Here is a 13419-nt window from a genome sequence, read left to right as displayed (position 1 = left end):
TCCAGTCTCGGGCTGACAAGTGGCAAGCAACATTTGTGCCACACAATGCCAAGCAATGACCATCACCAAAAGAGACACTAACCATCGCCCCTTGACATTCAATGGTGTAACCATCACTGAATCCCCCACTGTCAACATCCTCGGGGTTACCATTCTCCAGAAACTCAAATGGGCTCACCATATAAACACAGTGGCTGCAAAAGCATGTCAGAGGCTAGGAATACTGCAGCGAGTAACTTAGCTCCTGACTCCCCAAAGCCTATCCACCATCTACAAGGCACAAGTCAGGAGTGTCATGGAATATTCCCCACTTGCCTGGATGGGTACAGCTCTAACAACATTCAAGATGCTTAACACCATCCAGGACAAAGCAGCCCGCTTGATTGGCATCACATCTACAAACATTCAATCTGTTCACCACTGACGCTCAATAGCAGCAGTGTGTACTATCTACAAGATGCACTCCAGCATTTCACCAAAGATCCTTAGACAGCACCTTCCAAACTCACGACCACTTCCATCTAGAAGGGCAAGGTCAGCAGATACATGGGAACACCACCACTTGCAAATTTCCCTCCAAGCCACTCACCGTCCTGACCCGGAAATAGATCACCATTCCTTTGCAGTCACTGGGTCAAAATCCTGGAATTCTCTCCCTAACGGCATTGTGGGTTAACTCACAGAACGTGGACTGCAGCGATTGAAGAAGGCAGCTCACCACCACTTTCTCGAGGGCAACTAGAAATTGGCAAAAAAATCCTGGCCAACCAGCGTCGCCCATGTCCCACAAATGAATAAAAAAAATGTGGCTCCAAGGTGAATCTCTGATCACATATTTGCTCTATCACCAAGACTACCCACTTCAATCTCTGTAAAGTTACACATCTCCGCCTGGCCTCAGATCATCTCTTAATGAAACCCCAATTCATTCCTTTTGTTATCTGTAGACTTGGCTATTGCAATGTTCTCCTGGCCATCCTCACGTCTCCCACTTCATCTAAAACTTTGCTGTGAGTGTCTCAACTCACACCAAGCCCGTTCAACCATCATTCGGGTTCACTGCCCTACACTGACTCCCACACAGCTAACCTCGATTTTAAAATTCTCGTCCTGTTTTCAAATTCCTCCTTATCTTAAGGGCGGCACAGTAGTACAATGATTGGCACTGTTGCTTCACAGTGCCAGGTACCGGGTTCAATTCCGGTCTTGGGTGAATGTGTGGAGTTTCTACATTCTCTCCGAATCTGTGTGGGTTTCCCCCAGAAGCTCCAGTTTCCTCCCACAGTCCAAAGATGTGCGGTTAGGTGGATCAGCCATGGTAAATCCTCCCTTAGTGTCTAAAGATGCGTAGGTTAGATGGGTTGGCCGTGCTTTGATTTGATTTATTATCACATGTATTAGTATACAGTGAAAAGTATTGTTTCTAAATTGCCCCTTAGTGTCCCAGGACCTGTAGGTTAGGGGGATTTGCAGCGTAAATACTTGGGGTTAGGGGATAGGGCAGTGGATGGGTCTGGGTAAGATGCTCTGTTGGAGGGTCACTGCAGACTCAGTAGGCTGAATGACCCCCTTCCACACTGTCAGGATTCTAAGATATGATTCAACATTCTCCAGAACTACAAAGTTCCCAAGATCTCAGTTTCCAATTCTGACCCCAGTTTTCACTGCCTCACCATCCATAGTGTACTTCTGGCTGCCTAGGCCCCATGTCTCTGGAATCCTCTACCTAAACCACTCCATCTCTCTCTCTCTCTCTCTCTCTCTCATCCTTACCACTTCAGTCAAGCTGTTGTGCACCTGCTCTATACCTCATGTAGTTTAATGTAAAATTTCACTTGATAATCTTCCTATCAGATCTATTGGAGAGTTTTGCTATATCAAAAAGTGCTGTATAAATGTTGTAGTTTTCAGACCAGATTACTAGCAAAACAATTGATGATGTGTCCATTAGCTCCTTCACAAAAAGAGTTATGATTCCAATTGGAATTGGAGTTAGCGAAATAGAATTAAAATGTGCATTGCAGCAGCATGTCATATATACACACTGCTTTGCACTTACCTGTTCCAAAGAGCTACTAATGCATACTCATGCATTTCTGTGTTCTGAGTCCCCCTTCTGCTGTCCATACTCATTGCGGTCCTTGACATACGCAGTGGTTTCATTCCGTATATGCTGGCATGGTCTGTGATGTAGTTATATAGTTGGTGAGCTGTTGTCATGTTTGTAGACAGGGCTATGGTTCCTAGAAGAAGAGATGGAATTTCAAAAACTGATCACGGTCGCGGGCATCAATCTGCAAGTTTTTCTTTGTACATTGCTTGTATTTTACAACAGCTGTGGTTTTCAGCCTGAATAACATCACTCATTTATATTTTTTAAGACTAGTCACTGATTATTGTCTGGCCACTTGGAACATGGGCCTCATTGCTGAAGTCAATTCTGAGCTTAACAAATCTCAGCACTTTGTATTGAAGGTCACTGAGAAGTAAAAAGCAACAGCAACATTGCTCATCTTTCCCATCCCCAGCTCAGGAACACCAACTGAACTATCCACGATGTGGCACTGCATCTAACTTTTCATTTAAAAAATTACTTTCTTCCACTTTTCTTTTCTGCAGATCACCTTGCGTAATACAACTTTAGCAGTTGAACCATTCTCCATGAACAAGAAGCTAGATGCAATGCGAGAGAGCTTGAGTCAACATTCTTTCTTTCTCTCAATATAGCATATCTAAAGGCAGCACATTGTAAGTTAATCAGCACATTACCACTCTATGGTACATGAGACTGGAATCGCAGAAAGCTGAAAAATCATAAATCACATTCAACGGTGGTTGGTGTATGAAACAGCAGTCAAAAGAATATGAAGTTATAATGAACATGAATTTATTTTCTCACCCTTATCCCATGAATGAAATATTAACAATAACTTGTGTGCACTGTGGCACCTTCCTCATTCATAGGATAATTGCACATCTTATCAATCTACCGAGTCTATAACTGGCATAACTATATTTTGAGTGCAAAAAAATGATATTACATTGGAGTGAAGTACGAAACTCTGTAGTTGGTAGATTCAACCAAAAGAAAATGATTGAGATTTGGTTTAGTGAATATTGATTATGTGACCATTCTTTTCAAATATCTTCATGGCCTCACCCCTCCCAAGCTCTGTAATCTTCTCCAGTCACACAACCTTCTGAAGTAACTGCTCATCTCATCTTATTTGGGTCTTACACAGAAACATTAAAACATAGAACAGTACATCACAGTACAGGCCCTTCGGCCCTCAATGTTGTACCGAGCTATGTCCAATCCCAAGATCAAGCTATCCCACTCCCTATCATTCTGGTGTGCTCCATGTGCCTATCCAATACCGCTTGAAAGTTCCTAAAGTGTCCGACTCCACTATCACAGCAGTGTATTCCACACCCCAACCACACTCTGAGTGAAGAATCTACCTCGGACACCCCTCCTATATCTCCAACCATGAACCTTATAGTTATGCCCCCTAGTAACAGCTAATATCCACCCGAGAAAATAGTTTCTGCACGCCCACTTTATCTATTCCCCTCATCATCTTATAAACCTCTATTAAGTTGCCTCTCATCCTCCTCTGTTCTAAAGAGAAAAACCCCAGCTCCCTCAACCTTTCCTCATAAGACCGACCCTCCAAACCAGGCAACATCCTGGTAAATCTCTTCTGCACTCATTCAAATGCTTCCACATCTTTCTTATGGTGAGGTGACCAGAACTGAACACAATATTCCAAATGTGGTCTCACCAACGTCCGGTATAGTTGCAGCATAACTTCACAGCTCTTAACCTCAAAATGCCCTGTTAATAAACACTAACACACTATAAGCCTCCTTCATGGCTCTATCCACTTGAGTGGCAACCTTCAGCGATCTGTGGATATGAACCCCAAGATTTCTCTGTTCCTCCACATTCCTCAGAATCTGCCGTTGACCCTGTAATCCACATTCAATTATGTCCTACCAAAATGAATCACCTCGCACTTATCAGGGTTAAACTCCAGTTTAACCCTGATAAGTGTGAGGTGATGGAGTTTAACCCTGATAAGGGTCTTGACCTTATAGATATTACTTGCCCCATCACAAGTGGCCATTCCTTCAGCTGCCTAAAGCTCTGGAATTTGCTCTCCAAATCTCTTTCTTCCTTTACGGTGTTTCTCAAAACCTACCTCTTTGACAAAGCTTTTGGGCATTCGTCCTAAATTGCTTATTTGGCTCAGGGTCTATTTTGCTTCAGAGTATTTCCAGGGGGGTGCTTTGGTACATTGTGCTTTTATGTTAATACAATATAATCATAAGCTGTTTGCAAAGCTGCGAATTGGGCTCCATCAATTCCACAAAGAGATGTTGAACATAAAACTTTTCATAGTTACAAATCTCATACCTTCAAAGATGTGGTTCCTTCCATATTTTGGAATATCTGGATGGTGGCAGATAAAATCCTCAAGAAAGCTAGTCAAGTGGTAGCCCTGCCTCAGAGTCATCTGACGGCCAACAAGGTACTGATGAATGATGCGCAGGTGGAAATCGTAACTAAAGGAGTGAACATGCATCAGGTCCCGCACCTTGTCGCACTCCTCTGTGAACAACATTGATAGCTGCCAAGATAGAGACAACAAATAACTACGAATTACATTTGCCCTACTCTTGGGTTATAGCTTGCCACGTTCAAGAGAATCTCCTTTTGCTTAAGGTTTTTTTAAGAATGCATCACTTATTATAATTGCAATGTTCAAAACATTGAATATGGTAATATTGAAAAATAGCAATGCCTCATGCCGCCCTCAATTCTATTGTTCTATTCTTTTCATGAACTGAATCTATGGGCTTGACATTAGCTGTTCATGGCACCATCCCATGAAAGAAAAGATGGAATATTATTAATTCTGGTATTAAAATTAAGGACATAATAGATTCAGGAAACTGAGAAGCAAGTTTTAATGAGGAACTCCATCAGCTGTCAGAATATGAAGCATTATGATTTATTGTGGTTCTTTACATGTTATCATTCAGAATGACCACTGTGACCAAAGACAATTAACTAGTAGTCTTTAGGGGCATAACCGATCAGCCGGCTCCACCGACAACACATTCGTTGCTGCTCTATTTTTGATTCTGATAACTATTCAGTTTTCCTGATATTTCACGAGATTCTGACATATTCTGAGTATTACTCCAATTCAAATCAAGTGATGAGAAAACAGAACTGAAAAATATGAAATATTTGGAAAAGGCAGAAGAGAAAAGCTGAGAATATACAATCTTGGAGCTATTAGGAAATCTTATCTCCCTCTATAAAGCTGAAATTTGCACTTACTGCGCACACAGACAGAGACGCACACGCACAGAGGAATTTTAGTAGTTTTATTAATCCAATCTGAAGTTGTATAAATTTCTCCATTCCCATTCAAGACTAAACTATTTGCGTAAGAAGTAGAAATGACTGGGTTCTTGACCAGTCTCAAACATTAAGACTGCCTTTTACTTATTAGGCTACCTTAAATAAAAGTTAACTAGATCAGAGTAAAAGGCCATGTTTGTTTCTCATCTGGCCTGAACATTTAAACATTTAAGCTGGCATTTTCTGTACCAGCTGGAAGCCATTCACAAAGTTAACAGCTTTTATGTAGGAATAGGGCACTCTATATTTAGCACTAATCCAGCTGCAAATAATCAAATCCAGAAGTCAGACTTCAGAATCTAAGCAAAAAACTTCTCCAAATCTAGTTTCATTGATCCTGAGAGTGATTTAAAACGCCCGTTCTCTGAACCAAATCACTTCTTTCTCAGTCAGAGCAGATTTGGGTTTCAATTTATATACTCTGCGGAATATTAAACATATTTATATGAGTTTAGGCTCAAGCTAAACTCACCGCTAACCACAACCCATCATTTGACCTGAAGACTTTTGGCTCAAAATGTACCTACGGCTGATGGGACATTCTTAGTGGTCTCTATCTCAACATAATAGTAAGATATGGCCAGAAGTGCCTGGATAACATGAGATTATGTGCCTAATTTAGGAATATCCATTGAGATTCATTTGTCATGGGTGAACAGAAAATGGAAGTGAAAATAAAATAACTTTATCGGTTTCACGCCTTCTTCGCTGCAGTGAAAGAGGGGAAAAAAACCAGCTCAGAACTGTGCTGATTGTGGACAAGTAAAACCTTGACTGAGAATATTCTGGGATAAAGGTTGGAGATAATGACAAGAGGAGAAAGAAAATGAGATACTACAAAACAGCTGAGCCAGATCAGACCAGGCTGAAGCAGCTCACTTTGTATTTATTTGGATCCCCTCACATCCATTCACTGTTGCTAGATAGTATTTCCAACAATAATCAGATCTGTGGAATAATGAGTTCTCAACAAGTCTGCCCTAGAGTCCTGCAAGCCCACATCAATGAAATGCAGCTCGCTTAAAATGTTCATACTTTAGTTCTTAGAACTTCCTAACTTGCAAAATAAAATTGAGGTTTGAAAATGTCACCCCTTAAATCAAAAATCATTGCCTCATATAGACTGCTGTTTCATCAAATAGGCAGGGACCAGACTTCTGCTACAATGGAGGGGCTCTTTGTCACGGAGAAAATTGCCCAAAATTTGGAAGCCCCTCCCCTAAACACAGTACTTCCCATTTTCGTGCCTTTCACAAATGCCCAGTTTATGGGGGCCTCCATCAAAGTTGGATTTTGGTAGGCCAGGAGTGTGAAATCTGAAGTTGCAGACTGGTGTGGATATGCCAGCATTGGACTGGGGTAAACACAGTAAAAAGTCTGACAACACCAGGTTTAAGTCCAGTCAAGGCCAGAACTCTCCAATCACCTGACGAAGATGGTAACCTCGAAAGCTAGTGAATTTACTAAATTGGTTGGACTTAAACCTGGTGTTGTCAGACTTTTTACTGTGTTGCAGACTGGACCAGATAAGAGCAGTTCTGAATTTTGCAATTGCTTTGATAGTCAAATAATGGGAGAGGTAAGGCAACCCTTTATAGCTGGTCCTGGAACACCTTTACGGGAGGTGAGATACCCTTTGGGGTGTCAGGTCACCTTTGGGGTATGTCAGGTCTTAAAAGTAGGAATAAATGCACATAAAAACTGCATAAACACATTACTATCAAGTTCATTGAGATTGTCCATGAACCTGTCAAAATCAGTTGATTGATATCACAGTTGTGCAATATCACAGACTTGCATTTCACAAGTTGATTGACAGCTACCAGTGATAATAGACTCTAATGTGGGACTATGAGTTTCAATGCTTGTTGTTGTGAGATATTGTGCACTTGAATGAAATAAGGTTTTACTTAGTTGAAGAAATGTAACTATGGCAAATGAGTTTTATGAATGAATGTTTTTCAATATTGCAATATCAACAATAGATACTTCAAATTTTATTTTATCTTGTTTCTGCATTGGATCCGATGTCTGCCCATGGTGGATACTAGGTAAGTTAGTATGGCAGGTATAAGGGCAAACAGTGGGGGGCATGAGTTGGCACTAAGTTGCCACAGGGGCTATAAAGGGCAATGGGAGTAGATACATGGATATAGCTTGGTATGGAGGGTATGAGGACCCAAGGAGATGGGAACAGGGCATGAAGAAGCAGAGGTTGACATGTTATTGCTCTGTCACTCTATTTCGCTTCTTGAGGGGTTATGGTGGGTGAGGGCTGGAGGGATATTTTATGATTTGATCTTTATTTTTAGACAGTGCCAGATCCCTGAGGCAGGCCTTCCATCCAGCCCACCTCTGCACCTGGCAACGTCATCACTTCTTCCCATGTCACCTGCCTCGACTCCTGTTCTAGTTTGTCCCTCATGGACCAAAAATCTGACTTCTAGGTAACCATTTTTGAAAGTCACATTCTTGGTCCCAGGAATTCTCCCATCCCTCCCAGGAGCAAAAATTTGGATTAGGGTTTACCTGAGTCTAGGGAAATTCAGAACAATGTTTTTAAAGATCAGAATTCTTTTAGAGCAGAGACCCAACAATTGAGAATTAAACTCCCTGCTATAGATAAGGCATTGGGATAGATATGTCAATTATGAATAGTATGGACAGTTGTACAATTTACTCACCATAACTGGAAGCCAGCTGACATAAGAAAGGCTCATAAAAGCAACAATATTGAACACAAAAGCCCAAATTCCCAATGAGCATCCACAGTGCCTGAATGTCCACAGAAGCATTCCTTAGAGTGATGTATCTCTCATAAAAGCACCAATAAGCCATACCAGCATTTCCACAGATCTCCATCTGGTTGCACTGTCAGCATTTCTCCAAATTGTTTACTGATATGAATTTATTGAGTGAACTGTTGACAATGGACACTCAACATTAAAATAGAATTGCTGTCCCCACATTCAATGTGGGGATCATTTATGAGAACTTGCCAAACCCAAGGATCAACAAGTCTCAAAGACGGCTGTTATTCTGTTTTGTTTCAGGCATCTGTATTCGTTTGTAAATTGGGGCGATACAGGGGTTAGCATCGCTGCCTCACAGCTCCAGGGACCCAGGCTCGATTCCGGCTTCAGGTCACTGTCTGCGCGGAGTTTGCACATTCGCCGTGTCCTCGTGGGTTTCCTCCGGGTGCTCTGGTTTCCTCCCACAGTCCAAAGATGTGCGGGTTAGGTCGATTGGCCATGCTAAATTGCCCCTTAGTGTCGGGGGATTAGCAAGGTAAATACATAAGATTATGGGGACAGGATCAGGAGGGATCCTTGTCAGTGCAGACTTGATAGGCTGAATGGCCTCCTTCTGCACTGTAGGGATTCTATGAACAGGTTTATTCTAAGCAAGGTTTGGAAGGTTGTACTGGAATGTATCATTGAGTAACCCTATTTTGTGAGTGCAGTTTTGATTACTGTACAGGGTATCTGGCACAATATAATGGAGGTGCTTATTGGAGCAGCCTTATAAATTTTAACAGCAACAATGCCAGGTTTTTATAGAATTGAGAGAGAGCAAGTGGAATAGTATATTCTTCCTTGGCTTCTTTGTGTACTGAACAACTGTGCTGTTGTGTGTCACTATCTTCTCTGAGCTGTTGCAGTCAAGCTATTTGAAATAACATAGCTATCTTGAACTTATGAAGTACAAATTGCTTTTGTCCTAGAAATTACTTTGTGCTTCAAATCATCTGTACAGGGCCAAGAAACTGCAGTTAGAATGCAGCAGAAATGCTCATCCCTTCAGACCACTTATTAGAGAAGCGAATGTCAGTGGGCCAATAGTGGCTTCTCTGAATAAGAGGCAATGAGTCAGTGACCTCTCTGCAAAACAATCCAGTTGTAAAAATCTTATGATAAATTTTGCATTAGTTATCATCTTTGCTGGGAGTTAAATTTTGTGTAATATGTGGATATTGACTAAATTAGGAATAATTATGAATATCACTAAGAAAAAGTTTACTCTTTCCCACTTTGGTTATTCCTCGTGTAGTACCATCTTTGATCCCTCAACCCAACTTCCAAGACACAACCAAATAAGCCATTGTTATCCTATGCCGCCTTTCTATTTTTCAACTGGTCTCAACTCTCCACATCATTCTCACCCCGTTTGCAAACAAAAGAACAAAGAACATCCCAGCATGGGGAACAGGCCCTTCGGCCCAACAAGCCCACGCCGCCGCATCTTCCCACACCTACCCCGCCCTGTGTGTATGTGAGCGGAACCTCTAATGTAGCCAGATTCAGGGGAAAATAGTGTCAATTTGGTACACCAATCAGCCTAAGAGCACATCTTTGGGGTGTGGGAGGAAACCGGAGCGCCCGGAGGAAACCCACGCAACCACAGGGAGAATGCGCAAACTCCCACAGACACAGGCCCAAATCCATGTATCTGCACAGCTGGCAGTGATAGTCACTGAGCTGTTGCGGTGCCCATCTGCTGGTCCAGAATTAAGCACACACAACGACACAAAGTACTAGGCCACTCCCGGAACCTCCAAGAGCAGCCCACGTACGACCCACCGTGTGCATGCCCCTCGTTTGACAACAAGGTGGACCGACCCTGTGGAATAAAAAGACAATACGTTAACATGTAATACTACATTTCCAGTGTCGTTCCGAGGCTCTGACCCTATTTAATACCCTCTACTATAACCCTCCATCCTTGCTTCGCTCATGTGTCTGTCTAAGTAAACCTTAAACAAGTCCAATGTGCCTGCTTCCACCACCCTACTCGGTAGCGCGTTCCATACCCCCACGACCCTCTGCGTGAAAAACCTTCCTCTCATATCCAAATTATACTTCTCCCGCCTCACCCTTAGATCGTGACCTCTCGTAATTGTCCCCAATCTAGGGAAAAGCCTACCACTGTTTACTCTATCTATTCCCTTCAGTATTTTATATACCTCTATCATATCCCCCCTTAATCTCCGTCTTTCTAAGGAGAAAAGTCCCAGTTTCTCCAACCTTTCCTCGTAACTCAGTCCTTCCATGCCAGGCAACATCCTGGTAAACCTCCTCTGCACCCTCTCCAGGGTCTCCATGTCCTTCCGGTAGTAAGGTGACCAGAACTGGACGCAGTACTCCAAATGCAGTCTAACCAACGTTCTGTACAACTGAATCTTTAGACGGCAGCTCTTATACTCAATACCCCTTCCTATAAAGGCTAGCATTCCATAAGCTTTCTTCACAACCTTCTCTATCTGTGTCGACACCTTCAGAGAGTTGTGCACCTGCACTCCCAGGTCCCTCTGTATCTCTATACTCTTAATCGGTCTACCTTTTATCACATAACTCCTCCCTGCGTTATTCGTTCCAAAATGCATCACCTCGCATTTGTCAGGATTAAATTCCATCTGCCATCTATCTGCCCAATACACCAACCTATCTATATCCTGCTGTGTTGCCTGACAGTCCTCCTCAGTATCTGCCAATCCTACCATCTTGGTGTCATCTGCAAATTTGCTGATTACACCACGTACGCCCTCTTCCATGTCGTTTACATATGCTACAAAAAGAGGAGAGATCCCAGTACTGAGCCCTGCGGCACACCACTGGTGACTGGCCTCCAGCCAGAAAAGGTCCCCTCGACAACTACTCTCTGTCTCCTATTTCCCAGCCAGTTTTCGATCCACCTAGCTACCTGTCCTTGTATCCCATGTGCCTTAACCTTTTCTACCAGCCTACCGTGAGGGACTTTGTCAAACGCCTTACTGAAATCCATATAGATGACATCAACGGCTCGCCCATCGTCAACCGTTTTTGTCACCTCCTCGAAGAATTCCACCAGATTCGTAAGGCAAGACCTCCCCTGAACAAAGCCATGTTGCGTATCCCTAATCAGATCGCAACGCTCCAAATGCTCATACATCCCATCCCTAAGAATTTTTTCCAATAATTTTCCTACCACCGACGTCAAACTCACTGGTCTATAATTACCAGGGTTATCCCTACTACCCTTTTTAAACAGAAGTACCACATTAGCTACCCTCCAGTCTTCTGGGACCTCACCTGTGTCCACAGAAGAGACAAAGATTTGCGTCAGAGGCCCAGCAATTTCATCTTTCACCTCCCTAAGCAGCCTGGGATAAATACCATCAGGCCCCGGAGCTTTATCCGTTTTTATGCTACCTAAAAACCTTAGCACTTCCTCCCTCGTAATGGATATTTCCTTCCACTGATCTACAGCTCCAAGACACTACACGACACCAATCCCCTCTCCTTCGTGAATACCGACGCAAAGTATTCATTCAGGATCTCACCCATTCCCTCAGTCTCGATACATAGCTCCCCTCCTTTGTCCCTAAGAGGACCAATTTTCCCTCCAACCACTCTCTTGCTCCTAATATAAGAGTAAAATGCTTTTGGATTTTCCTTAATCCTATCAGCCAAGGCCATTTCATGCCCTCTTTTCACCCTTCTAACTCCCCTTTATAGCTCCCTCCTACTCTCTCTATATTCCTCCAGCGCACTCTCCATTCCCAGATGTTTCGACCTAACATATGCCTCCCTCTTCTTCCTGACCAAGTCTTCTATACTCCCTGTGATCCACGGCTCTCTAATCCTGCCTTTCCCATCCTTCCTCTTTACCAGCACATGCCTTTCCTGCAACATTTTCAGTTTGCCCTTAAAAACCTCCCACTTACCAACCGTGGACTTGCCAGCTAACAACCTCTCCCAATCAGTGTCCTTCAGCTCCCTCCTAATCCGACTATAGCTCGCCTTCCCCCAGTTCAGAACCCTCCCCTTCGGACGGCACTCATCCCTTTCCATTTTTATCCTAGACAGACTTGTGGTCACTGTTAGCCACATGTTCGCCTACCTCTACCTCAACCACCTGCCCCGGCTCATTTCCCAGTACTAAATCCAGTATAGCCCCCTCCCTAGTCAGGCTAGTTATGTACTGCTCTAGGGACCCTTCTAACACACACTTTACAAACTCCTCTCCCTCCGTACCCCCAGCTCTAGGCACCTTCCAATCCACTCCAGGAAGATTAAAGTCACCCACTACAACCACCTTATTCTTTCTGCATCTATCTAAAATGCCTCTGCAAATACCTTCCTCCACTGACCTCGGGCTGTTGGGTGGCCTATAGTATACCCCTAGCATCGTAATCTCTCCCTCTTTATTCATCAACTCCACCCACAGCGACTCAATCCCTAACTCCTCCATATTGTCCTCCCTCTGCACTGCTGTTTGACTCTTAACTATTTTTTCTAAATAGAGCATAAGCAATGGCCTTTCTTTCCATCCCCTGCATATCTGTATTTGTCCCTACCCTTTCCCTCATCCACATAACCTTTTGGTATCAACCCTAGACGTAAGTCAGCTCCAATTTCTGTTAGGGCGACCTGCCTCCATCATGAACCTAGCCCATCTGTTACTGAAATGTTCAGTTGTGCTTTGTCACTTCCGGTCTTTACAATCCCAATGATCTCCCTGTGCAGCTATTTATATAAAATTCTTTCCCTACGCTATCGCACAGCACGTCCGCCTCACCTACAAACCTTGACTCCCCTGACTTATATTAGTCCCCAGTTCTCCAACACAGCAAACTTAAAATCCTGATTGTTGTGTTTAAATCTCATCAAAGTTTCCCTCATCCTTGTGTCTTTAACCTTTAATAGCCCTACAACCCCACTGCTCGGTCGCTCCATTTCGCTGACTCTATTTGTCCTATTACTGGAGGCTATGCCTTCAACGATCTAAGAATTCCCTCACTAAATTCTTCCATCTTCTCCTTCTCCTTTAACGATCTTATTAAGACCCATATTCTTTCACCCTCCAACATCTATGAATCTGTGAAGCATTGTGAGATGTTTTTCGACATTAGAAGTGTTTCATATGTGCAAGTTGCTGTTAGTCCTTGTGTATAAAGACTTTAGTCAGAAAAGCACGCAAGGCACTATGACATGGCCTTTAAT

The 13419-nt window shown here is 43.1% G+C and overlaps 1 protein-coding gene across 6 annotated transcripts in view; it reads right to left on the bottom strand.

The window, feature by feature from the left end:
• Window positions 1-13419, bottom strand: part of szt2 (SZT2 subunit of KICSTOR complex) — a 216868-nt gene that overhangs the window by 21098 nt on the left and 182351 nt on the right. For all 6 annotated transcript variants that reach the window (XM_080195317.1, XM_080195312.1, XM_080195316.1 and 3 more), the window contains 2 exons: window positions 4421-4634; window positions 2060-2243 (listed from right to left, as the gene is read on the bottom strand). In XM_080195317.1, coding sequence (XP_080051443.1) covers window positions 2060-2243; window positions 4421-4634 — 398 coding nt within the window. The remainder of the gene's footprint in view (window positions 1-2059; window positions 2244-4420; window positions 4635-13419) is intronic.

This window comes from Carcharhinus amblyrhynchos, chromosome 9, assembly GCF_965287045.1.
Source record: "Carcharhinus amblyrhynchos chromosome 9, sCarAmb.v2.hapA, whole genome shotgun sequence".
Classification (NCBI taxonomy): domain Eukaryota; kingdom Metazoa; phylum Chordata; class Chondrichthyes; order Carcharhiniformes; family Carcharhinidae; genus Carcharhinus; species Carcharhinus amblyrhynchos.
Note: the sequence above shows the minus strand (reverse complement) of the source record. Positions and strands in the feature narration are given on the sequence as shown.